The sequence below is a fragment of the Salmo trutta genome, chromosome 33 (genome assembly GCF_901001165.1).
Source record: "Salmo trutta chromosome 33, fSalTru1.1, whole genome shotgun sequence".
NCBI lineage: Eukaryota > Metazoa > Chordata > Actinopteri > Salmoniformes > Salmonidae > Salmo > Salmo trutta.
Window position 1 is genome coordinate 6,780,972 of NC_042989.1, and position 26,701 is coordinate 6,807,672.

The window sequence follows — 26,701 nt, forward strand, 5'->3', positions numbered from 1 at the left end:
ATATTCTCTTGACTGTCAGAATCTCCATGCGCTCTGTGTCCGTCAGAATCTAATTTTTACATGGACTCTGTGCGATGTTGTTGTCTAAAATGTTTACACAATAGTGGCCTGAGGTAGTAAGTTCAAGGGTCACTGGTTGTTTAAACATCACTGCCTTGTCATTTTTCATGTCTAGTACAGCCCCTGCCTTCTTGAGGGAAGCTTTGCTTAATAGTAAGGGGATATCTGTAGGGACCACCTCTTTTTCAATGTGACACTTAGTCTGACCTATTTTTGCTGGCATCTTGACCCTCTCGGTAGAATGGACGACTCGCCCATCTCCAAATTTGAAAGTTCTGTTGCTTGGTGTGTCAATCATATTTAGTTCACTGGCATAGCTATCAAGCCATTTTTCACCACACACTGTGCGTGTACATGCCATAACAATTACAGCAGATCCTAAGGATTCAACTACACAGATCTCAGAAGCAGACTTGTATGAAAACAGTGTAATGTTACACTGCTCCATCTCTGTGTTTACATTTTCCTCTGTTAGTTTAACCTGTTCATTTTTATGAGGACAGTCTTTAATCCAATGCTAAGTGCTTTGCCAAATAGCCCATTTCGATCTCCTTCCATACCTTTCCAGCGGATTTGTGCTGGGCAATGGTGCCCTCGTCTGGTTGTCTTGAGAACGTGACCTGTTGGCGCCTTTTCTCTGCTGCTCAGTGTAATATGCCGCATCACTCACTTGCATTCCATCTATTATTTGCGCGACAGACGTATTTTCACCAAAAATATTTGTGACTTCATTGACGCTAAAGTCAGCTCAGTACAAGCAGTCAAAGCCAACTGTTTCTCCCTACCATTGAGACAGGCAGTATCTAGCAACTTGAAAGCTAACACTGCATCTGGGAGAACCAATTCGTCCTTGCGCATCCTATTGTACCTCTGTTTAAATCAATTATGTAGTCTGTCATTGCAACCGAATGTCTCTGGTGACACTGTCAAGGTTTGAATATGCCTCGTAGGCACAGTCTTTCTCTTCTTTAAGAAACACAGAATCCAGTACTCTGATCAAAGTTCTCATACCGTCATCCTTGTTCAAATCCTCCACGGATATTTCCAGTGCTGTATATCTTGCTCTACCCTCGAGCGATAATACCACCGCAAGTGCTTGCTTTTTCTCGTCTAGATTAGTAACCCGTGTCCAGATTCCAAGTCCATTTTTCCAACTATCATATGACCTCTTCTTGTCAGTGGCACATTGTAGTTATTAGCCATCCTCTGCTACCAATGTTAACTCAAAATGGCACAACAACTAGGTTCCGGTTTAGCAATGTCCACCGTATTACAACAGTACATAGTCGCCATCGCACTCAGGTCTGGTCCATCTCCAGTGACATTACTGTGCAGGCACACTAATAACAGAGTGATAGCACCGTAATAACAGAAACAATCCTAACTTAGCAGGAAGACCTTCGGGTCTAAATGTTGTTAAATAAACTGTGGGAACTTTCATCAGTGTGAGGTTATCTATCTTTATTTTTTTATATATTTTTTTTGTAACCAGTTATTGAGTGTGCTTGCACAACAGTTGAAACTAATGACTGTAACCTTCTCTTCCCTGCCAGGTTGAACTTCTTGAAGCAGCTCTTGAACACAATACTATCGTCTGTTTAAATACTGGCTCAGGGAAGACCTTTATTGCAGTACTCTTAACTAAAGAGCTTTCCCACCAAATCCGGGGAGACTTCGCCGAACATGGGAAGAGGACAGTTTTCCTGGTGAATACAGGTAGCTACATTTGGAGTCACAAACAAATCCATTATTCGGTGCATCCAAATGTTTCACACTTCTCCCAAAGGTATGATTGAGACCATGAGATTTCTTTGTTTTCCCCTCTTTTCTTGAATGATAAATAAAGCATCGTCTGTGATTCAGCAAGCAGCTAGTGTTAGGACCCACTCTGATCTCCAGGTTGGAGAATACACCAGCGCGGAGAAGATATCCTCATGGTCCGGGGAAAAGTGGAGCCAAGAAATGATCGAAAATCAGGTGAGGTTCATTGAACACAGATCTCGAAAATATCAATTGCTACCAATTTTGTCATATAATTACAATTGCCAGAATAATGTACCAATTGTTACCAATTACTTTCATGATAAATACCATTGGTAATAGCATTACTAAAGTTTTCCCCTCTCAATTTCAACAACTTTGAAAAACCACTGAATTCCCAGTGTCATTTCCATGAGGACTGGAAAGTTATCGTTCTGTGGATGGACCCAATCAATGTCACGACACTGTAATCTATTATTCAAGGCAATATGCCATCCCTCCATCCTCCCGTCCACTCATTCTCTCCATCATGTCTGTTCTTCTAGGTGCTCGTTATGACGTGCCATATCTTCCTGCATGTGCTGAAGAATGGAGTGTTGCCACTATGGAAACTCAACCTGGTGGTGTTTGATGAGTGTCACCTGGCAATCACAGACCATCCCTACCGGGAGATAATGAAGGTACAGTTACAGTCTACTCTACGTAGTTATGCGTTCAAGCTTCCTTCCCTGTATGGCGAGAGCCAAAGCATTATGGAGATTGGAGTTTAGTCATTATATTATTCACCATTGGAAATGAGGAAAAGTGTTGTCAGTCAGCCTTCCTTATTGAACCCCGTTGCAGGCTGTTCAATGTTTTAGAATTTTCTGTCCTTGTATCGGTTTCTGCTATGTGACAGTTGCCTCTCTCAGTTTCAGTTATGTGAGGTCTGTCTCTATCTCTGTTTCAGCTATGTGAGGTCTGTCTATCTCTGTTCCAGCTATGTGAGAGCTGTCTCTACTGTATCTCTGTTTTCATTTATGTGAAGGCTCTCAATCTCTGTTTCAGCTATGTGAGGGCTGTCTTTACTTTATCTCTGTTTTCATTTATGTGAAGGCTCTCAATCTCTGTTTCAGCTATGTGAGGGCTGTCTACTTTATCTCTGTTTTCATTTATGTGAAGGCTCTCAATCTCTGTTTCAGCTATGTGAGGGCTGTCTTTACTTTATCTCTGTTTTCATTTATGTGAAGGCTCTCAATCTCTGTTTCAGCTATGTGAGGGCTGTCTCTACTTTAGCTCTTTTTAAATTTATGTTAAGGCTTTCTATCTCCATTTCAGGTATGGAAGTGCTGTCTCTCTCCTCTGTTTCAGCTATGTGAAGGATGTCGCTATCTGTTTCATTAATGTGAAGGTTCTCTCTCCTCTGTTTCACTAATGTGTGATCTGTCTCTCGCAATCTTTGTTTCAGCTATGTGAGGGCTCTCTGTGCAGCCCTCGCATTCTGGGCCTCACAGCATCCATTCTGAATGGTAAATGTGACCCGTCTGAACTGGAGCAGAAGATCCAGAACCTGGAGCGGATCTTAAGGAGCAATGCAGAGACTGCTACTGACCTTGTAGTCCTCGACAGGTATTGTAATAATACACACCATGGCCCGTATTCATTAAGCAACTCCTAGTAGGAGTGCTTATCTAGGAGCAGGTCCCCAACTGTCCACAATCATATTATTTAGGATCGGAAAGGGAAAACTGAACTGTGTGTGTCTCAGATATGCCTCCCAGCCCAGAGAAGTGGTGCTGGACTGTGGACCCTACCTGGACAAGAGTGGCCTCTCTGAGTGTCTGCTGAGTGAGCTGGATAAGGCTCTCCACTTCCTCAACGACTGCAACATATCTGTGCCTCGAGAGGACAGAGACCCCACCTTCATAACCAAACAGGTCTGACCTTATATACATATCCAAGCTTGTATCCCAAATGGCACCATATTCCCTATATTTGTGCACTACTTTTATTCAGAGCCCTACAGCCTAGCCTATACATCTGAGAATTGTAATTGTCTGCTTTGTATTTAATGTCACTTGTCTGCTTTGCTGCACAAGTTGTCGTTGTTAAAGAGAATGTGTTCTCAATTACTTACCTGGTTAAATAAAGGCTAAATAAAGAAATGTCTCCCTGCTCTTCCCCAGGTGCTGAGGGACTGCCGGGCGGTGCTGCTGGTGCTGGGGCCGTGGTGTGCCGACAAGGTGGCTGGTATCATGGTGCGGGAGCTACAGAAGTACATCAAACACGAACAGGAAGAGATCAACAGGAAGTTCCTGCTCTTCACTGACACCATCCTGAGGAAGGTATGTCCAGTAAGCTGTTTACATACTCCTGTGTGTTTGATGTAAGGTGTGTATATACAGCTGAAGTCGGAAGTTCACATACACCTTGCCAAATACATTTAAACTCAGTTTTTCACAATTCATGACATTTAATCCCAGTAAAGATTTCCTGTGTTAGGTAAGTTAGGATCACCACTTTATTTTAAGAATGTGAAACGCCACAATAATAGTAGAGAGAATGATTTATTTAAGCTTTTATTTCTTTCATCACATTCCCAGTGGGTCAGAAGTTTACATACACTCAATTAGTATTTGGTAGCATTGCCTTTAAATTGTTTAACTTGGGTCAAACGTTTTGGGTAGCCTTCCACAAGCTTCCCACAATAAGTTGGGTGAATTTTGGCCCATTCCACCTGACAGAGCTGGTGTAACTGAGTCAGGTTTGTAGGCCTCCTTGCTCGCACATGCTTTTTCAGTTCTGCCCACAAATTTTCTATGGGATTGAGGTCAGGGCTTTGTGATGGCCACTCCAATACCTTGACTTTGTTGTCCTTAAGCCATTTTGCCACAACTTTGGAAGTATGCTTGGGGTCATTGTCCATTTGGAAGACCCATTTGCGACCAAGCTTTAACTTCCTGACTGATGTTGCTTCAATGCATCCACATAATTTCCCTACCTCATGATGCCATCTATTTTGTGAAGTGCACCAGTCCCTCCTGCAGCAAAGCACCCCCACAACATTATGCTGCCACCCCCGTGCTTCACGGTTGGGATGGTGTTCTTCGGCTTGCAAGCCTCCCCCTTTTTCTTCCAAACGTAACGATGGTTGTTATGGCCAAACAGTTCTATTTTTGTTTCATCAGACCAGAGGACATTTCTCCAAAAAGTACGATCTTTGTCCCCATGTGCAGTTGCAAACCGTAGTCTGGCTTTTTGATGGCGGTTTTGGAGCAGTGGCTTCTTCCTTGCTGAGCGGCCTTTCAGGTTATGTCGATATAGGACTCGTTTTACTGTGGATATAGATACTTTTGTACCTGTTTCCTCCAGCATCTTCACAAGGTGCTTTGCTGTTGTTCTGGGATTGATTTGCACTTTTCGCACCAAAGTATGTTCATCTCTAGGAGACAGAATGCGTCTCCTTCCTGAGCGGTATGACGGCTGCGTGGTCCCATGGTGTTTATACTTGCGTACTATTATTTGTACAGATGAATGTGGTACCTTCAGGCGTTTGGAAATTGCTCCCAAGGATGAACCAGACTTGTGGAGGTCTACAATTTTTTTTCTGAGGTCTTGGCTGATTTCTTTTGATTTTCCCATGATGTCAAGCAAAGAGGCACTGAGTTTGAAGGTAGACCTTGAAATACATCCACAGGTACACCTCCAGTTAACTCAAATTATGTCAATTAGCCTATCAGAAGCTTCTAAAGCCATGACATCATTTTCTGGAATTTTCCAAGCTGTTTAAAGGCACAGTCAACTTAGTGTATGTAAACTTTTGACCCACTGGAATTGTGATATGGTGAATTATAGGTGAAATAATCTGTCTATAAACAATTGTTGGAAAAATGACTTGTGTCATGCACAAAGTAGATGTCCTAACCAACTTGCCAAAACTATAGTTTGTTGACAAGAAATTTGTGGAGGGGTTGAAAAGCGAGTTTTAATGACTCCAACCTAAGTGTATGTAAACGTCCGACTTCAACTGTACTAACTATCCCATGTGGGTGTGTTGTAATTCGTGTTTAGTTGAGTTCCGTAAAGCACCCTGGTGACAACTGTTCCTGTTATGAGGGTTGTATAAATAAATTGTATTTTGTGTTCCTGTGCAATCTACTGTGTGTGTACATAGGCAGGTGAATTTCCACTCTGGGTATAGGCTAGTGAAGTTATTTAATTCTGGTATCCTAGGTCCACGCTCTGTGCGAAGAGCACTTCTCCCCGGCTTCTTTGGACCTGAAGTTCGTGACCCCCAAAGTCATCCGTCTCTTAGAGATCCTCCATGAGTACAAGCCCTTCGAGAGGCAGCAGTTTGAGAGTGTGGAGTGGTACAACAACCGCAACGAGGACAATTACGTATCGTGGAGTGACTCAGAGGACGAAGACGAGGATGAGGAGGTGGAGGTGAAGGAGAAGCCCGAGGCCATCTTCCCCTCGCCATTCACCAACATTCTGTGTGGAATCATCTTCGTGGATAGGCGCTACACGGCCGTCGTCCTCAACCGGTACAATTCTGGGGTTCAATGCCATTTTGGTTCAAATGTGTGATGCCTCTGCTACCTTGTCTACTTAGATTCTTAATTTTACACTGCTCAAAAGGACTTGTTACCATATAGGAAGAAAATAATAATATCTTATTTTGGGAGGATTTAGGTTGTCTTAATACCATTTCCATGATTATTGTCCCTCTTTGTGTCAGGCTGATTAAAGAGGCCGGGAAGCAGGACACAGAGCTGGCCTACATCAGCAGTAACTTCATCACAGGCCACAGCATCGGCAAGAACCAGCCACGCAACAAACAGATGGAGGTGGAATTCAGGAAGCAGGAAGAGGTAAGAACACATTGACGCCATTTTGTATTTTCAGACATCATCCTCTGTAGATACATCGAAATTGACCTACCCCTACATTTGTATGTCCATCCATCCATCCGTCCACCCATTCTTCCATCCGTCCACCCATTCTTCCATCCATCATGATCCCTCAGGTTCTGCGTAAGTTCCGAGCCCACGAGACCAACCTGCTCATAGCGACCAGCATCGTGGAGGAAGGAGTGGATATTCCCAAATGTAACCTGGTGGTGCGGTTCGACCTGCCCACTGAGTACAGGTACAGCACTGCTTGTCTATCCACTTCCTTGTTGCTTCCTGCCCATTGGACTATTTTATATTGTTGTTGAAATTATTACACTTGCCCTCCTTTTTCTACATTGTTTTATTCTTCTTTTTTAATCATGTAAAGTGTGTAGGGACCCCTGTTAAATGCACTTTAAATAAATGTTGACTTGACTCGACTACAGGTCCTACGTTCAGTCCAAAGGCCGAGCCAGAGCTCCTGTATCCAACTACATCATGTTGGCTGACAGTGAGAGGGCCAAGACCTTCGAGGACGACCTGAAGACCTACAAGGCCATTGAGAAGGTGTGGTTTTCAGAGCCTGTCCTCAAGACCCCAATGCGTGTGTCTGTCTGAGGAACACAGTGATTCTCAGAGACTGTTGTCTAAGTATGCATCTACAGTTGAAGTCGGAAGTTTACATACAATTAGGTTGGAGTCATTAAAACTCACTTTTCAACCACTCTACAAATTTGTTGGTAACAAACTATAGTTTTGGCAAGTCGGTTAGGACATCTACTTTGTGCGTGACAGTAATTTTTCCAACAATTGAATACAGACAGATTATTTAACTTATAATTCACTGTGTCACAATTCCAGTGGGTCAAAAGTTTACATACACTAAGTTGACTGTGCCTTTAAACAGCTTGGAAAATTCCAGAAAACGATGTCATGGCTTTAGAAGCTTCTGATAGGCTAATTGACGTAATTTGAGTAAATTGGAGGTGTACCTGTGGATGTATTTCAAGGCCTACCTTCAAACTCAGTGGCTCTTTGCTTGACATCATGGGAAAATCAAAAGAAAGACCTCAGCCAAGACCTCAGAAAAAGAATTGTCGACCTCCACAAGTCTGTTTCATCCTTGGGAGCAATTTCCAAACGCCTGAAGGTACAACGTTCATCTGTACAAACAATAGTACTTAAGTATAAACACCATGGGACCACGCAGCCTTCATACCGCTCAGGAAGGAGACGTGTTCTGTCTCCTAGAGATTAACGTACTTTGGTGCGAAAAGTGCAAATCAATCCCAGAACAACAGCAAAGGACCTTGCTGGAGGAAACAGGTACAAAAGTATCTATATCCACAGTAAAACGAGTCCTATATCGACATAACCTGAAAGGCCGCTCAGCAAGGAAGAAGCCACTGCTCCAAAACCGCCATCAAAAAGCCAGACTACGGTTTGCAGCTGCACATTGGGACAATGTGGAGAAATGTCCTCTGGTCTGATGAAACAAAAATAGAACTGTTTGGCCATAATGACCATCGTTACGTTTGGAAGAAAAAAGGGGAGGCTTGCAAGCCGAAGAACACCATCCCAATCATGAAGCACGGGGGTGGCAGCATAATGTTGTGGGGGTGCTTTGCTGCAGGAGGGACTGGTGCACTTCACAAAATAGATTGCATCATAAGGGAGGAAAGTTATGTGGATGCATTGAAGCAACATCTCAAGACATCAGTCAGGAAGTTAAAGCTTGGTCGCAAATGGAAAATGACCCCAAGCATACTTCCAAAGTTGTGGCAAAATGGCTTAAGGACAACAAAGACAAGGTATTGGAGTGGTATCACAAAGCATTGACCTCATCCTATAGAAAATTTGTGGGCTGAACTGAAAAAGTGTGTGCGAGCAAGGAGGCCTACAAACCTGACTCAGTTACACCAACTCTGTCAGGAGGAATTGGCCAAAATTCACCCAACTTTTTGTGGGAAGCTTGTGGAAGGCTACACGAAACGTTTGACTCAAGTTAAACAATATAATGGCAATGCCACCAAATACTAATTGAGTGTATGTAAACTTCAGACCCACTGGGAATGTGATGATAGAAATGAAAGCTGAAATAAATAATTCTCTGTACTATTATTCTGACATTTCACATTCTTAAAATAAAGTGGTGATCCTAACTGACCTAACAAAGGGAATTTTTACTAGGATTAAATGTCGGGATTTGTGAAAAACTAAGTTTAAATGTTTTTGGCTAAGGTGTATGTAAACTTCCGACTTCAACTGTATATAGGTACTAAGTTATCTTCCTGTGTTTGCTGATTATGGTTTCACCATAATCCACTCAATTATGTTCAATTGATTGGTGTGTCTTTTTGGGGAACACTGGTTTTCAGAGCCTGTCCACAAGGGCCATTCTTGGATGATATGTGAATTCATTGGTGAATGCTGCTTAGTTGTGGAAGTAAACCTTTCACGTAAATCAAGTTTTGATGTCAAGGGGAGTTTGATGTGTACGTTTGAGAAAAGGAAAATGGGAACCCTGAAGAAAAAAGTATTTTCTGTTTTTCTCTGCTAGTATTGTGACAACCCTAATACTGATGACTGTAGATCTTCTCTTGATCTCTCCAGATTCTGAGGAATAAGTGTTCCAAGGCAGCGGGGGTCGGTGAGTTTGAGGTGGAACAGGTGTTGGATGATGACAACATCCTGCCTCCCTACGTGCTCCGCTCTGAGGACGCAGGGCCCCGCGTCACCATCAACACGGCCATCGGACACATCAACAGGTAAGAGGAAATGGGGACTGCTTTGCTTCCTTGAAAAATCTAAAAAGGGTTTGAAAAAGGGTTCGAAAAAGGGCGCTTGGTGGCAACAAGACTAAATACACTGAGAACAAAATAAGTTGCTGTCTCAAAATACTATAATTATAAGCAGGCGGTGTTGCTAAATTGGATTTGAAGATTACATTTTTGTTGGTTCTTGTTTTCATTTTGCTTTTGGTGGTCTGGTGTGCTAATGTCCCTCTCCCCCATGGCTGCCTCAGATACTGTGCCCGTCTGCCCAGTGACCCGTTTACCCACCTGGCACCCAAGTGTAAGACCAAGGAGCTTCAGGATGGGCGCTACCAGTCAACCCTCTACCTGCCCATCAACTCCCCTCTACGGGTGCCCGTCGCTGTGAGTCTGCAGGCTTTCGTCGTTGATTGGATTTATAGGACTGCATCCCAAATGGCACCCTATTCTCTATATATTCCAGCTCTGGTCAAATGTAGTGCATTATACAGGGAAAAAGGTGCCTTTTGAGACACACATAATTATACAGTGCTTCCAGGTGCTCAAAGGGCTGTAGTAGACTACATAATAAGCAGGAAATTCACCTCATCCACCACCATTGTGTAGCACCCACTGTTTCTATTCGGGACGTCAAGATTCACCTAACGGTGTGTATAATGGATGTTTCTGAGACAAATGTACACTTTGTTTTGTCACTGCAGGGGCCGACAATGAACTCTGCAAGACTGGCAGAGAAAGCAGTAGCACTGCTTTGTTGTGAAAAGCTTCACAAAAAAGGTAAATATTATGCAGCTATTTCAATGGTAGAATATTATTCTTGTAGTGCTCACTGCTAGCCTGGGTACCAGTCTGTTTAGCTAACATTCTACTAATTGTACTCTGTGTCATTATGCCAAAGATTATGCCATGTTTAGCATGACCGGAGTGGAATGATAGCTAAACAGACTGGTACCCAGACTAGCTCACTGCAGCTAGTCCCAGATTGTATCTCTCCCTCCCCATCTCTCTTTCTGTCTTCCTCCCTCAAATCGCCCTCCCTCTCTCTTCAAGCTTGTGGGGAATGTAATTGAATTTGCTGGGGTGGGAGAAGAGGGGAACCGGGTATTAACTGCTGTGACATATTTAACTTCATTTTGCCAGTAGGTAAATAGTAGGTAAATCTCTCTCTCCCTCCCTCCCCCAGGTGAGTTAGATGACCACTTGATGCCTGTGGGGAAGGAGACAGTGAAGTATGAGGAGGAGCTGGATCTCCATGATGAGGAGGAGACCAGTGTTCCAGGCAGGCCAGGATCCACCAAGAGGAGGCAGTGCTACCCTAAAGCTGTGAGTACTCATCACTGATGCATCCCAAATGGAACCCTATTCTCAATACACTGAACACCTTCCTAATATTGAGTTGTACCCCTTTTTGCCCTCAGAACAGCCTCAATTCATCGGGCATGGACTCTACAAGGTGTCAAATGCGTTCCACAGGGATGCTGGCCCATGTTGACTCCAGTGCTTCCCACAGTTGTGTCACGTTGGCTGGATGTCCTTTGGGTGGTGGACCTTTCTGTATCACAACCGGCCGTGATTGGGAGCCCCATAGGGCGGTGCACAATTGGCCCAGCGTCGTCCGGGTTTGGCCGGTGTAGGCTGTCATTGTAAATAACAATACATGAGAAAATCTTGATACACATGGGAAACTGTTGAGCCTGAAAAACCTAGCAGCGCTTGGCACCCTCTACCCTGCCCCTTTCAAAGGCACCCTCTGAATGGCACACATACACAATCCATGTCTCAAGGCTTAAAAATCCTTCTTTAACCTGTCTCCTCCCCTTCATCTACACTGATTGAGGTGGATTTAACAGGTGACATCAATAAGGGATCATAGCATTCACTTGGTCAGTCTGTGTCATGGAAAGAGCAAGTGCTCTTAATGTTTTGTGTACTCTGTGTATACTGTAGTGCAGTACTTTTTACTGGGGCTTTTTTCCATTGCTGAAACAGTGCCTTCCAAAAGTATTCATCCCCCTTGGCATTTTTCCTATTTTGTTGCATTACAACCTGTAATTTAAATTGATTTTTATTTGGATTTCATGTGATGGACATACACAAAATAGTCCAAATTGGTGAAGTGAAATGAAAAAAGTAACTTATTTAAAAAAATTCAAAACTGAAAAGTGGTGCGTGCATATCTATTCTCCCCCTTTGCTATGAAGCCCCTAAATAAGATCTGGTGCAACCAATTACCTTCAGAAGTCACATAATTAGTTAGATTGCACACAGGCAGACTTTATTTAAGTGTCACATGATCTCTGTATATATACACCTGTTCTGAAAGGCCCCAGAGTCTGCAACACTGTTAGGCAAGGGGCACCACCAAGCAAGTGCCACCATCAAGACCAAGGAGCTCTCCAAACAAGTCAGGGACAAAGTTGTGGAGAAGTACAGATCAGGGTTGGGTTATAAAAAAATATCAGAAACATTGAACATCCCACGGAGCACCATTAAATCCATTATTAAAAAATGGAAAGAATATGGTACCACAACAAACCTGCCAAGAGAGGGCCGCCCACCAAAACTCACGGAGCAGGCAAGGAGGGGATTAATCAGAGAGGCAACAAAGAGACCAAAGATAACCCTGAAGGAGCTGCAAAGCTCCACAACGGAGATTGGAGTATCTGTCCATAGGACCACTTTAAGCTGTACACTCCACGGAGCTGGTCTTTACGGAAGTGTGGCCAGAAAGAAATAAGCTAACACATTTAGTGTTCGCCAAAAGGCATGTGGGAGACTCCCCAAACATATGGAAGATGGTAGTCTGGTCAGATGAGACTAAAATGTAGCTTTTTGGACATCAAGGAAAACGCTATGTCTGGCGCAAACCCAACACCTCCCCTCACCCCGAGAACACCATCCCCACAGTGAAGCATGGTGGTGGCAGCATCATGCTGTGGGGATGTTTTTCATCAGCAAGGACTGGGAAACTGATCAGAATTGAAGGAATGATGGATGGCGCTAAATACAAGGAAATTCTTGAGGGAAACCTGTTTCAGTCTTCCAGAGATATGAGACTGGGACGACGGTTCACCTTCCAGCAGGACAATGACCCTAAGCATACTGCTAAAGCAACACTTGAGTGGTTTAAGGGGAAACATTTAAATATCTTGGAATGGTCTAATTGAAGCCCATACCACAATCCAATTGAGAATCTGTGGTATGACTTAAAGATTGCTGTACACCAGCAGAACCCATCCAACTTGAGCTGGAGCAGTTTTACCTCGAAGAATGGGAAAAAATCCCAGTGGCTAGATGTGCCAGTCTTATAGAGACATACCCCAGGAGACTTGCAGCTGTATTTTAATTCCAGGTTGTAAGGCAACAAAATAGGAAAAATGCCAAGGGGGGGGAATACTTTCGCAAGCCACTGTATATGGTGCCTCCGTCTAAATGGTGTGGAACTGCTTCCTCTCCTTGGCTACTGTCTGATTCTCTTCAACCAGAAGTGTTCACTCATTCATTCCCTCCCCCATGGATGTAAACATAATTCACTGGTGTATAAATTTCCACAATCCAATGCTGTTTTCACCCCAGATACCGGAGTGTCTTCGGGACAGCTACCCTGTACCGCAGCAGTCTTACTACCTGTATGTGGTCGGCATGGTCCTCACCACCCCTCTGCCTGATGAGCTCAACTTCCGCCGCAGGAAGCTCTACCCTCCAGAAGACACTACCAGGTGCTTCGGCATCCTGACCGCCAAACCTATACCTCGGGTAAGGAACACACCACATCTCAGTTTCCCATTTCATTGTTTCCGGGCAGGTCCTCAAAGCAATATTTAGGGATGCAAACATTAACAATTTCTATTGAAACTGATCGAGAACATATTTTTCTAGGAAGCAACAGCTAGACAGCAGGGCCCACTTGATTTTCCAAAGTTAGTATGGCCTTTATTAAGTGTACATTGAAACTCACCTAACCCCCTCATCCCTCTCCACAGATTCCCCATTTTCCTGTTTACACACGGTCTGGTGAGGTGACCATCTCCATCGAGCTCCAGAAGGCAGGGTTCACCCTGAGTGCTATCCAGCTGGACCTGATCACCAGATTACACCAGTACATCTTCTCTCACATCCTCCGCCTGGAGAAACCTGCTTTGGAGTTCAAACCCACGCAGGCCGACTCAGCCTACTGCGTTCTACCTCTCAATGTTGGTGAGTTAGTCTACTGTGTGCTACCGCTCAATGTTGGTGACATGTACACTCAGCCTACTGTTAGATACACAGTCTGCCTCTCAATGTTGGTGAGTGAGAGCCCAACGTTGCGCACATACTGTAGGCCTTACTCCATTAGTAAGCCTATGGGTGGGTACCAAATGGCACTCTATTCCCTTTTATAGTGCACTCATTTTGAGCAGGGCACATAGGGATGCGTACTGTGTCAAATAGAGTTGGGCGGTATACACATTTTCATACTAATATCGTTAATCTTCCCGGGATTAACGGTATTACCAGTAGTGCACACAAGGGACAAAATGTATTTTAAAATGTGAAAAAAGCCCATAAAACGTAATTTACCAGAATGCTAACAAAATTCTAACAAGTACTACGGAATCCCCATAGCAGATGCTAGGTAAGTGCTATTTAGCGAATGCAAATATTTTACTTCTGAGACAGACAGCTCAGCTCATAGATTTACGCAAGTATCTCAAAATGCAGTTTGCAGCACACACAAAATAAATCTTAGACAAGAGGGATCTTAATCCAGGAGGGGATTGTCTCTGCTGCTGTTACCAAGAAGCTTGATCATGCAAGCTAACGTTAACCACTTGGCTAATGTTAGCAAGTTAGCAAAACACATCTAGAGAGAATTTATTTGCCACATCTTAGATAATTACCTTAATAATTATAAGATCTATAGCTGGCAAACGTTATTATTGAATTTCATAGAAGTGCAACTTGATCACTTCACTTAAGTTACGCTGCAGGAGTGATTCACCACCGATGCTCCCATTTTGCTCATTGTGCATCTAAACAAACAAAGGTGACTGTCTCAAACAGCTGTTTTGGGAAGTTATTACTGGTAAACTTCATAATGAAAGATAATCTAACGGGCAAAATTATTAATGCGATCTGCTTTATATATTACCTAGTGCACAAGTTGACTGCAGGTATTTACAGTTGAAGTCGGAAGTTTACATACACCTTAGACAAATACATTTAAACTCAGTTTTTCACAATTCCTGACATTTAATCCTAGTAAGAATTCCCTGTCTTAGGTCAGTTTGGATCACCACTTTATTTTAAGAATGTGAAATGTCAGAATAATAGTAGAGAGAATGATTTATTTCAGCTTTTATTTTTTTCATCACATTTCCATTGGGTCAGAAGTTTACATACACTCAATTAGTTTTGGGTAGCCTTCCACAAGCTTCCCACAATAAGTTGGGTGAATTTTGGCCCATTCCTCCTGACAGAGCTGGTGTAACTGAGTCAGGTTTGTAGGCCTCCTTGCTTTTTCAGTTTTGCCCACAAATTTTCCTTCGGATTGAGGTCAGGGCTGTGTGATGGCCACAAAACACCTTGACTTTGTTGTCCTTAAGCAATTTTGCCACAACTTTGGAAGTATGCTTGGGGTCATTGTCCATTTGGAAGACCCATTCACAACCAAGCTTTAACTTCCTGACGGATGTCTTGAGATTTTGCTTCAATATATCCACATCATTTCCCTTCCTCATGAAGCCATCTATTTTGTGAAGTGCACCAGTCCCTCCTGCAGCAGAGCACCCCCAAAACATGATGCTGCCACCCCCGTGCTTCACGGTTGGGATGGTGTTCTTCGGCTTGCAAGATGTTCTTCGGCCCCTTTTTCCTATTGTGGAGGTCTACAATTGTTTTTCTGAGGTATTGGCTGATTTATTTGGATTTTCCCATGATGCCAAGCAAAGAAGCACTGAGTTTGAAGGTAGGCCTTGAAATACATCCACAGGTACACCCCCAATTGACTCAAATGATGTCAATTAGCCTATCAGAAGCTTCTAAAGCCATGACACAATTTTCTGGAATTTTCCAAGCTGTTTAAAGGCACAGTCAAGTATATGTAAACTTCTGACCCACTGGAATTGTGATACAGTGAATTATAAGTGAAATAATCTGTCTGTAAACAATTGTTGGAAAAATTACTTGTGTCATGCACAAAGTAGATGCCCTAACCGACTTGCCAAACCTATAGTTTGTTAACAAGAAATTTGTGTAGTGGTTGAAAAACAAGTTTTAATGACTCCAACATAAGTGTATGCAAACTTCCGACTTTTATAAAAAAGCGGTATTGGAAAATCATACTGAGGGTGTTTCGAAATACCCTGGGATATGGTGTAAATACGGTATACCACCCAACCCTAGTGTCAAATCAGTGAATTTCCAATGTCTGAAGGTATTCATTCACCATGTAAACTTCCATTGTTTACATTTTTTCTTCTTCCAGTGGAGGATTCCATCACTCTAGCTTTGGACTTTAAATTCATGGAGGACATAGAGAAGTCTGAGGCTCGTACTGGCATTCCTACCACCCTGTACACCAAGCAGAACCCCTTCACCTTCAAACTGGAAGACTACCAAGACGCTGTCATCATTCCACGGTACGCTGCTTGCTTCACTACATACCCCTCCCTGACTGAGGAGCCAAATAGCTCCCTATATATAGTGCACTTATTTTGACCAGGGTCCATAGGGAAGAGACTTGATTTAAACAGCGTACAATTAATTTGATATGAGCCATAAGATTATACACTGAACAAAAATATAAACGCAACATGTAAGGTCCCATGTTTCATGAGCTGAAATAAAAGATCCCAGAAATGTTCCATGCGCACAAAAAACTTTTCTCGTTCAACCAGATATTAGGAAGGTGTCCTTCATGTTTTTTTTACACTCAGTGTATATCTTCACTGTTCCATTAATGCCAACCCTTGACCTCTAACCCCTGTCTCTCTCTCTCTCGCTCTCTCTCTCTCTCAGGTATCGTAACTTTGACCAGCCTCACCGTTTCTATGTGGCTGACGTTTACACAGACCTCACACCACTTAGCAAGTTCCCGTCGCCGGAGTATGAGACTTTTGCTGAGTACTACAAAACCAAGTACAACCTGGACCTATCCAATGTAAACCAGCCACTATTGGATGTCGACCACACCTCCTCACGGTGAGAGAGAGGAGAGGTGGAAGGAGATGGGGAGGGAGAGGAGGAGGACGGAGGAGGGAGAGAGAGGAAAATGTATCTTATTCAACTCTCCATCATCGTAAGGATGCCCTCTGTCTCTCAGACCTCCATGGATGGTGGGGGGGAGCACCATCAAAATAAAAAGATATGGGGAGAACACTTTATCTGTATCTTTACACCCATGAAGGTTACTGTATCTGAACTACTGTGTAACTCATCCAGTTCTGACCTCTGCCTGCAGACTGAACCTGTTAACCCCTCGCCACCTGAACCAGAAGGGGAAAGCGCTGCCCCTCAGCAGTGCAGAGAAGAGGAAGGCCAAGTGGGAGAGTCTACAGAACAAACAGGTAATCTAGTCTACATACAAAGCAATGGATCCACCTTCCACCATATTTAGAGATGAACCAATGGCTGAAGACTCTGAAGATGGTCTAAAACAGGGTTCCCCAACTGGCAGTCCGTGGGCCGATTTTGATTGTATTTGGCCCCCCATGTTTACTGATAATAAAAATAAAATTAAAAAAAACTTTTTTAATTGTTGGATGTAAAAGACTGTAAAAACATCAGCAAATCAGCTGCAAGTGAGTAACATTTTGGAAATCTGTTCAAAGTATTCCCACGCATAATATATGATCGTATACAAATGTATGCAAGGTTTCAAATTATTATGTTTTTGCCAAATAATATATCTGTTTGGCCTTCTTGCGGTCCATTTCTTGCAATTTATTTGTAATTATGTTCTGGCCCCCTGACCATCTGCTCAAGAAAAAATTGTCCCTCGGCTAAATCTAGTGGATGATCTTGTAATGGCGCCGGAGGAGATGGCTGCTGTTTTATGGGCTCCTAACCAATTGTGCTAATTGTGTGTTTTTTTTTTCGTTATTTGTAACTTATTTTGTACATAATGTTTCTGCCACCGTCTCTTATGACCAAAAAGAGCTTCTGGATATCAGGACAGTGATTACTCACCTCGTACTGGACAAAGATTTTTTCTTTAACGAGTTGGACGCGAAGGACTTACTTCAGACACAGGACAATGCCCAAATCCCATTTGATGAAGAAGAGACAGAGATATCGGGGACTTACAGTACCAGTCAAAAGTTTGGACACATCTACTCATTCAAGGGTTTTGCTTTATTTTTGTTATTTTCTACATTGTAGAATAATAGTGAAGATATCAAAACTATGGAATAACACATGGAATCATGTAGTAACCAAAAAGTTTGTTAAACAAATCAAAATACATTTTATATTTTTAATTATTCAAAGTAGCCACCCTTTGCCTTGATGACATCTTTCCACACTCTTGGCATTCTCTCATACAGCTTCACCTGGAATGCTTTTCCAACAGTCTTGAATGAGTTTCCACACATGCTGAGCACTTGTTGGCTGCTTTTCCTTCACTCTGCGGTCCAACTCATCCCAAAGCATCTCAATTGGGTTGAGGTCGGGTGATTGTGGAGGCCAGGTCATCTGATTCAGCACTCCATCTCATTTCTTCTTGGTCAAATAGCCCTTACACAGCCTGGAGATGTGTTGGGTCATTGTCCTGTTGAAAAACAAATGATAGTCTACTAAGCACAACCCAGATGGGATGGCATATCGCTGCAGCATACTGTGGTAGCCATGCTGGTTAAGTTTGCATTGAATTCTAAATAAATCCCAGACAGTGTCACCAGCAAAGCACCATCACACCTCCTCCTCCATGCTTCACGGTGGGAACCACACATGCGTAGATCTTCCGTTCACCTACTCTGCGTCTTACAAAGGCAAATTTGGACTCATCAGACCAAAGGACAGATTTCCACTGGTCTAATGTCCATTGCTTGTGTTTTTTGCCCCAAGCAATTCTCTTCTTATTATTGGTGTCCTTTAGTAGTGGTTTATTTTCAGCAGTTCGACCATGAAGGCCTGATTCGCGCAGGCTCCTCTGAACAGTTGATGTTGAGATGTGTCTGTTACTTGAACTCTGAAGCATTTATTTGGGCTGCAATTTCTGAGGCTGGTAACTCTAATGAATGTATCTTCTGCAGCAGAGGTCCTCATGGGAGCCAGTTTCATCATAGCGCTTGATGGTTTTTGCGACTGCACTTGAAGAAACTAAAAGTTCTTGAAATGTTCTGCATTGACTGACCTTCATGTCTTAATGTAATGATGGACTGTTTCCCTTTGCTTATCTGAGCTGTTCTTGCCGTTATATGGACTTGGTCTTTTACCAAATAGGGCTATCTTCTGTATACCACCCCTACCTTGTCACAACACAACTGATTGGCTCAAACTCATTAAGGAGGAAATAAATTCCACAAATTAACTTTTAACAAGGCACACCTGTTAATTGAAATGCATTCCAGGTGACTACCTCATGAAGCTGGTTGAGAGAATGCCAAGAGTGTGGAAAGCTATCATCAAGGCAAAGGGTGGCTACTTTGAAGAAACTCAATTTTGATTTGTTTAACATTTTTTGGGTTATTACATGATTCCATGTGTTATTTCATAGTTTTGATGTCTTAAACTATTATTCTATAATGTTGAAAATAGTCAAAATAAAGAAAAACCCTTGAATGAGTAGGTGTGTCCAAACTTTCGACTGGTACTGTAGGCGAGTGGGTAATCCGCCTCTTCCATCAGTCCTATTAGCCAATATGCAATCATTGGATAATAAAATGTATGAGCTCCGATCAAGACTAACCTACGAACGGGACATTTAAAAACTGAAATATCTTTATGTTTCACCGAGTTGTGGCTGAATGACGAAATGGATAACGTACAGCTGGTTTGGTTTTCCGTGCATCGGCAAGATAGAACAGCTGCCTCCGGTAAGACAAGGGGTTGCGGTCTGTGTCTATTTGTAAATAACAGCTGGTGCAGGAAATCTAATATTAAGGAAGTCTCAAGGTTTTGCTCGCCTGAGATAGAGTATCTCATAATAAGCTGTAGACCACACTATTTACCAAGAGAGTTTTCATCTATATTTTTTGTAGCTATTTACCACCATAAACCTTTGCTGGCACTAAGACCGCACTCAACGAGCTGTATAAGGCCATAAGGAAACAATAAAATGCTCATCCAGAGGCGGCGCTCCTAGTGGCCGGGTAATTTAATGCAGGGAAACTTAAATCTGGTTACCTAATTTCTACAAGCATGTCATATGTGCAAAACACTAGACCACCTTTACTCCACACGCAGAGATGCCTAGAAAGCTCTCCCTCGCCCTCCATTTGGCAAATTTGACCATAACTCTATCCTCCTGATTCTTGCTTACAAGAGAAATCTAAAGAAGGAAGCACTAGTGACTCGCACAATACGGAAGTGGTCAGATGACGCAGATGCTAAGCTGCAAGACAATTTTGCTAGCACAGACTGGAAAATGTTCCGTGATTCTTCCAATGGCATTGAGGAGTACACCACATCAGTCACTGGTTTCATCCATAAGTGCATCGATGTCGACATCCCCACAGTGACCGTACGTACATATCCCAACCAGAAGCCATGGATTACAGGCAACATCCACACTGAGCTAAAGGGCAGTGCTGCCGCTTTCAAGGAGCGGGATTCTAACCCAAACGCTTATAAGAAATCCCGCCATGCCCTCCAACGAACCATCAAACTGGCGAAGCGTCAATACAGGACTAAGATTGAATCGTACTACACCGACTCCGACGCTCGTCGGATTTTGTAAAGTATTACGGACTACAAAGGGAAGCACAGCGGCGAGCTGCACAGTGACATAAGCCTACCAGACGAGCTAAATTACTTCTATGCTCACTTCAAGGCAAGCAACACTGAAGCATGCATGAGAGCACCAGCTGTTCTGGACGACTGTGTTCACGCTCTCCGTAGCCGATGTAAACAAGACCTTTCAAACAAGTCTACATTCACAAGGCCGCAGGGCTAGACCGATTACCAGGATGTGTACTCTGAGTATGCACTGACCAACTTGCAAGTGTCTTCACTAATATTTTCAACCTGTCCCTGACTGAGTCTGTAGTACCAACATGTTTCAAGCAGACCACCATAGTCCTTGTGCCCAAGAACACCAAGGTAACCTGCCTAAATGACTACCGTAGCACTCACGTCGGTAGCCATGAAGTGCTTTGAAAGGCTGGTCATGGCTCACATCAACACCATTATCCCAGAAACCCTGGTACTACTCCAATTTGCATACCGCCCCAACAGATCCACAGATGACGCAATCTCTATTGTACTCCACACTGCCCTTTCCCACCTGGACAAAAGGAACACCTACGTGAGAATCTTATTCATTGACTACAGCTCAGCGTTCAAAACCATAATGCCCTCAAACTTATCACTAAGGTAAGGACCTTGTGACTAAACACCTCTCTCTGCAACTGGATCCTGGACTTCCTAACGGGCAGCCCCCAGGAGGTAAGGGTCGTTAACAACACATCTGCCACGCTGATCCTCAACACGGGGGCCCCTCAGGGGTGCGTGCTCAGTCCCCTCCTATACTCCCTGTTCACACACGACTGCATGGCCAAGCACGAATCCAACACCATCATTAAGTTTTCCGACGACAAAACAGTGGTAGGCATTATCACCGACAACGATGAGACAGCTTATAGAGAGGAGGTCAGAGAGCTGGCAGTGTGGTGCCAGGACAACAACCCCTCCCTCAACGTGATCAAGACAAAGGAGATGATCGTGGACTACAGGAAAAGGAGGGCCGAGCATGTCCTCATTCTCATCGAAGGGGCTGTAATGGAGCGGTTTGAGAGCTTCAAGTTCCTTGCTGTCCGCTACACCAGCAAACTATCATGGTCCATACACACCAAGACAGTTGTGAAGTGGGCACGACAACGCCTATTCCCCCTCAAGACACTGAAAAGATGTGGCTTGTGACCTCAGATCCTCAAAGTTCTACAGCTGCACCATCGAGAGCATCCTGACAGAGGGTGGTGCGTACGGCCCAGTACATCACTGGGGCCAAGCTTCCTGCCATCCAGGACCTCTATACCAGGCGGTGTCAGAGGAAGGCCCTAAAAATTGCCACAGACTCCAGCCACCCTAGTCATAAACTGTTCTCTCTGCTATCTTACGGCAAGCAGTACTGGAGCGCCAAGTGTAGGTCCAAAAGGCTTCTTAACAGCTTCTACCCCCAAGCCATAAGTCTCCTGATCCACTAATCAAATGGCTACCTGGACTATTTGCATTGACCCCACCCCCATTTTTACACTGCTGCTACTCTGTTTATTATCTATGAATAGTCACTTTAGATCTACTTACATGTACATAATACCTAAATTACCGGTGCCCCTGCACATTGACTCTGTACCGGTACCCCCTTTATATAGCCTCGCTACTGTTATTGTATTGTTGCTCTTTAATTAGTTATTTTTCTCTTTTCTTTTTTTATTGTATTTAATTTTTCTTTAAACAGCATTGTTGGTTAAGTGCTTGTAAGTAAGCATTTCACTGTAAGGTCTGTTGTATTCGGCGCATGTGACAAATAATATTTGATTTGATCCCTGGTCTAGAATCTAGATTAGAGGATGTTGGAGAACCATCTTCTCCTACTTCTAGAAAGATGTTTCCTCCCCTCCACAACTTGGTCCCAGAGCTGTGTGCCATCCACCTCATCCCAGTATCTACTTTATTTCTGGCCCTAGCCTACAAACATCTGGAAAGATGTCGAATTTTCTTTCTCTTTTTCCTCCCCTCACCTCTGCCCTTCCAGATCCTGGTCCCAGAGCTGTGTGCCATCCACCCCATCCCAGCCTCTCTGTGGCGGAAGGCCGTGTGTCTCCCCAGCATACTGTACCGCCTCCACTGCCTTCTCACAGCTGAGGAGCTGAGGGCCCAGACAGCCAGCGATGCTGGAGTTGGAGCCCAGACCCTGCCCCCTGACTTCAGGTACATCTGATACATTTTTCTTTTAAGAATTTGATGACATTTTGAAAAACTATCGCTTTTAATAATTGATTTAATGACTGGCTGTTTAATAACACCCTACTCTCCAACACTAAATACTGCCCCTACATCTCACTATGTCTTTATAGGTATCCAAACCTGGACTTTGGATGGAAGAAGTCCATCGACAGCAAGTCTTTCATCTGTCCGCGTGATGAGGAAGAGTATGATGATGATGATGATGTGGAGGAAGAGGATAGCGTTGATGAGAACTGTAAACCTCACGACCAGACTGCAGCCCCTGACCCTGCTGTTGCTCAGCATCCCTCTAGTGACTGTCATGTCTCCTCCCAGCCTGAGAGGGGTGATGTCAGCAAACACCCAGAAGCTGACAGGCTAGAGGAGGAGGAGCCCCAGCAGCCAGACTCTGCCTCCTGCACCAATACCCTCACTAACGGCACTGCTGCTGTCGCCAAAGACAACAGTGACTACGGCGACCACGCACACCTTCATGACGGACGTGATAACTGCCAGTTCCTCCCGGCTGGCCCTGGTTCGCCACTGGAGAGCGAAAAAGTATCAACAACAATGACAACACAAACCACTACCTCAGTTCTTCCTGTGCAGCCCTCTCCAAGCACAGAGAACCAGAATCTAACCCCAACACGGACCCAGTCTCAGCTTCAGCACCCTCAGCCCCGGACCCAGCCTCAGCCCTGGACCCAGCCTCGACCCCCACAGCCTAGCGATGAATGTAAACCAGGGGGGACCACAGAGCTCCGTGAGGGCGATGGACACCACGTGAATCAAGCTACCTCAGACTCCTGCAGCCCAGCAACAGTGACGTGGCCAAAAGGCACCACTCCCATCACAACCACAGCACCTTTACATGACTACTCAAAGACCCAGGAGACCAGTTCCACAGGGGGGGACACACCTGGCCCCTGCCCCAAGACCCTGGGGCCCAACCCGGGGCTTATCCTTCAGGTAGGGATGGGTTCAACACAAGTTTTTCAGAGTCAGTTCTTTGGTCGGTTAATTGATTATCTAATTGAAGTTTTGATTGTTTTAACTAATGAATATGTCCAGCAATTCAAAATATCAGTTAAATGTGTTGTTTTCGATGTTCGATTCCCACATTTTTGAATCAATTCGGATGCTCTGAATAAACTAACCGATTAATGTAACTGATCCCCTACCTTCAGGCCCTGAACAAAAAATGTATTACTTCCAAAAAATTAAAAAGGCAAGCACTCACTTATAAGTTTCAATTGAATTCTTTTTTTTTTTTACATTTCTGCAGGCCCTGACCCTATCCAACGCCAGCGATGGCTTCAACCTGGAGCGTCTGGAGATGCTGGGAGACTCGTTCTTGAAGCACGCCATCACCACCTACCTGTTCTGTACTTACCCCGACGCTCACGAGGGACGACTCTCCTACATGAGGAGCAAGAAGGTGAGTCTGGCAGTGGGTTGGGGGGGAATGGAGTTTGCCTCTGCGTCCCAAATGGCACCCTTTATAGTGCACTACTTTTGACCATGACCCGCATATCGTCAAAAGTAGTGCGCTATATAGGGAATAGGGTTGAATGTCTGAATGGAATGTTTGTCAATGGAATGCTTTGTGTTTGCCTATTTGCTCTAAGAGAGTATTTTTTGGGGGGTTATTGACACATATGCCCATGTTTCATGTATTTTAAGAAAGTATGGATATGATCCATGTGTGAAATGATGTGAATTTAATTATTTTCTGTCTAACAGGTGAGCAACTGTAACTTGTATCGTCTGGGGAAGAAGAAAGGTCTTCCAAGCAGGATGGTAGTGTCCATATTTGATCCGCCGGTCAACTGGCTGCCCCCTGGCTACGTGGTCAACCAGGACGAGAGCAGCGAAGACAAATGGGATGAGGATGAGGTACCTGACGCTCTGTTATTCATGAGACCACCAGAGGGCAGGCCTCACTGGTATACTTCAACTGATAGTGTTTCCTCCATATGATACTGAAGGAGATTGTCAATAAATGCACATGGGTATGCTTTATAAACAGTACATGAATTATCTCTTGTTATGGTTATGGTATTCTCTTTCTTAGTGAATATGTAGACATTCTTATACATTATCCAAATGAATGCTAAATATAACATTTTAAAATGTAGCATGAATTAGTATGAGAACAGCAGGGTAGTAAACGGTACAGGGAGATATGGTGTTGTTAGGGAAACTTGGGTATAGCTGGAGACTCTTCCTGGGCTGTTCGGGAGGTGTGTGTCTGAGGTATATGAGGTCAACCACAGTGTTGAATTTTGTTAGGCTGGCAAGTCTGCATTTACTTACCGTGTGTGTGTTCGTCGTGTGTGTGCGAGAGAGAAAGTGGAGAGTGAATGCGTAACACTGTGTGGTATACCGTGTGTGCATAATGTGCACGGCGCAATGTAATTTTCAGTGTCAAGGCCTGGCTGTATTCTGACAAAATTAGATGTCAGGGCCATTAGCATTTAATGAATATGCATCAGAGAATTTCCCACACGGTCAACTTTATGGGTTATTAATAATTATTAATGTAACATTCAGGACGCAGCTTGTCAGATATTGAATTGCATTAGGCCTATGAGTCATTGAGTTGGATAGGCCTGCCTCCCCTCTAACATCCAAAGCCCTCTTAGCTGACCTCATGCTGTGGTGAGAGTGAAACTCTGAGACTATAATCTGTGTAAATCCCACTGTGGGGCTTGACCACGGCTTCAGGAGTCAACTACAGGCCTGGAGGCACCACTGGATTAAAGAGACGTTGGGTAATAAGACATTAATACAATCCACATAGTAATCCATCCACTTTTTCTGTCTCCCATTCTCGCTATTCTTCTACCCTCTTCCTTTTGTTGTTTCTCTCTCGCCATCCTCGCACTTACTCCCTCATCTTTCCCTCCTCTCTCCCTCTCCCTCCTTCCTTCCTCACTCCTTCTTTCAGACCAAAGTGGACCCCCTGGACAACGGTAGTGCTGGAAAAGAGTTGTGTGAGGATGAGGTGGAGCTCGAGGAGGAATTGCTGGAGGAGGATGAAGATCTGATGTGGAAGGAGTCTAAAGAAGAAGTCAACATCGAGGATGACCTGGAGTACTACCAGGTAGGGAGGCGTTCAGCAAGGGGTCTGTCCCAAATGTCACCCTATTCCCTATATAGTGCACTACTTTTGACCAGGGCCCATACTGCTCTGGTCAAAAGAAGTGCACTACTATAGGGAATAGGGTGCCATTTTGGGACGTATTTACGTTTTTCAGAATTGATTAGGCAAGGTGATGGTTAGTGGTAATAAATCTTAAGTTCTCTTGGCCAAATATAGTAAGAGGTAAGAATGCATACTAGACACATGCTTACTTATCTATTACAGGGGGAAAAAGCTGAATCAAAACACAATCTAGTATATTTAAAATAATTTGTCTGTCCAGCTATGGAAAACACCACTTACATTTAAAAAAAATTAAATAAATATACAGATGCCCCCCCATCAACGAATGTATTCATTGCTCTAACTCATCCCTACTACCAGGAGCACATTAAGTTCATCGACAACATGCTCATGGGCTCCGGTGCCTTCGGCAAGAAGATCTCCCTCAGGACCTTCCCCGCTGCCCTCGCCACCCCGGCCCCTGGCCCCAGCCCCTCCGCCCGCTCCTCCTCCCCTGCAGCCGAGCCCAGCTTCGGGGTGTGGAAACCCCCCAAGAAACCTGGCCCGGTCCCCACCCCCGACTACCCCTCGGAGCCTGGCGGTGGTGGCTCAGCAGATGAGTTTGACTACAGGTGAGTCCCTCACCCCCATACTATGTAAAGTGGAACCTGAGCACCTAGGTGGAAAAAAGCGCTATATTAATACAATCAATTATGAAGTAATTAAGCCTTGTCTGAACCAGAATGGCCCGTAGGCCAGGAGCCGATTTCCTGTTTCTGTAGCTTGAGGCAGCTTTGATGTACAAGTAAACCCCCTGGACAAGATGCTAGTCTATCGCAGGGCTAGGTGGATAAGTGCTATATAAATCCATTCAATTATTATGCATTATTATTAGCTCGTGGGACGCCATGTGTTACTTGGACCCCAGCAAGGCGGGGGAGGAGGATGATTTCGTGGTGGGTTTCTGGAACCCGTCTGAGGAGAACTGTGGGGTGGAG

At 44.1% G+C, this 26,701-nt stretch overlaps 1 protein-coding gene across 4 annotated transcripts in view; it reads left to right on the forward strand.

Moving 5' to 3' along the window:
* dicer1 (dicer 1, ribonuclease type III) overlaps window positions 1-26,701 on the forward strand; it is a 46,765-nt gene that overhangs the window by 10,837 nt on the left and 9,227 nt on the right. For all 4 annotated transcript variants that reach the window (XM_029729656.1, XM_029729655.1, XM_029729657.1 and 1 more), the window contains 26 exons: window positions 1,614-1,776; window positions 1,907-2,037; window positions 2,367-2,501; window positions 3,269-3,429; window positions 3,569-3,737; window positions 3,987-4,145; window positions 6,034-6,347; window positions 6,542-6,674; window positions 6,830-6,951; window positions 7,142-7,262; window positions 9,309-9,463; window positions 9,721-9,853; window positions 10,171-10,246; window positions 10,653-10,792; window positions 13,046-13,225; window positions 13,453-13,666; window positions 15,936-16,089; window positions 16,469-16,651; window positions 16,911-17,016; window positions 22,365-22,540; window positions 22,687-23,524; window positions 23,841-23,993; window positions 24,299-24,451; window positions 25,506-25,661; window positions 26,085-26,335; window positions 26,599-26,701. The exon at window positions 26,599-26,701 is cut by the window's right edge and continues 153 nt beyond it. In XM_029729656.1, coding sequence (XP_029585516.1) covers window positions 1,614-1,776; window positions 1,907-2,037; window positions 2,367-2,501; window positions 3,269-3,429; window positions 3,569-3,737; window positions 3,987-4,145; window positions 6,034-6,347; window positions 6,542-6,674; window positions 6,830-6,951; window positions 7,142-7,262; window positions 9,309-9,463; window positions 9,721-9,853; window positions 10,171-10,246; window positions 10,653-10,792; window positions 13,046-13,225; window positions 13,453-13,666; window positions 15,936-16,089; window positions 16,469-16,651; window positions 16,911-17,016; window positions 22,365-22,540; window positions 22,687-23,524; window positions 23,841-23,993; window positions 24,299-24,451; window positions 25,506-25,661; window positions 26,085-26,335; window positions 26,599-26,701 — 4,779 coding nt within the window. The remainder of the gene's footprint in view (window positions 1-1,613; window positions 1,777-1,906; window positions 2,038-2,366; window positions 2,502-3,268; window positions 3,430-3,568; window positions 3,738-3,986; window positions 4,146-6,033; window positions 6,348-6,541; window positions 6,675-6,829; window positions 6,952-7,141; window positions 7,263-9,308; window positions 9,464-9,720; window positions 9,854-10,170; window positions 10,247-10,652; window positions 10,793-13,045; window positions 13,226-13,452; window positions 13,667-15,935; window positions 16,090-16,468; window positions 16,652-16,910; window positions 17,017-22,364; window positions 22,541-22,686; window positions 23,525-23,840; window positions 23,994-24,298; window positions 24,452-25,505; window positions 25,662-26,084; window positions 26,336-26,598) is intronic.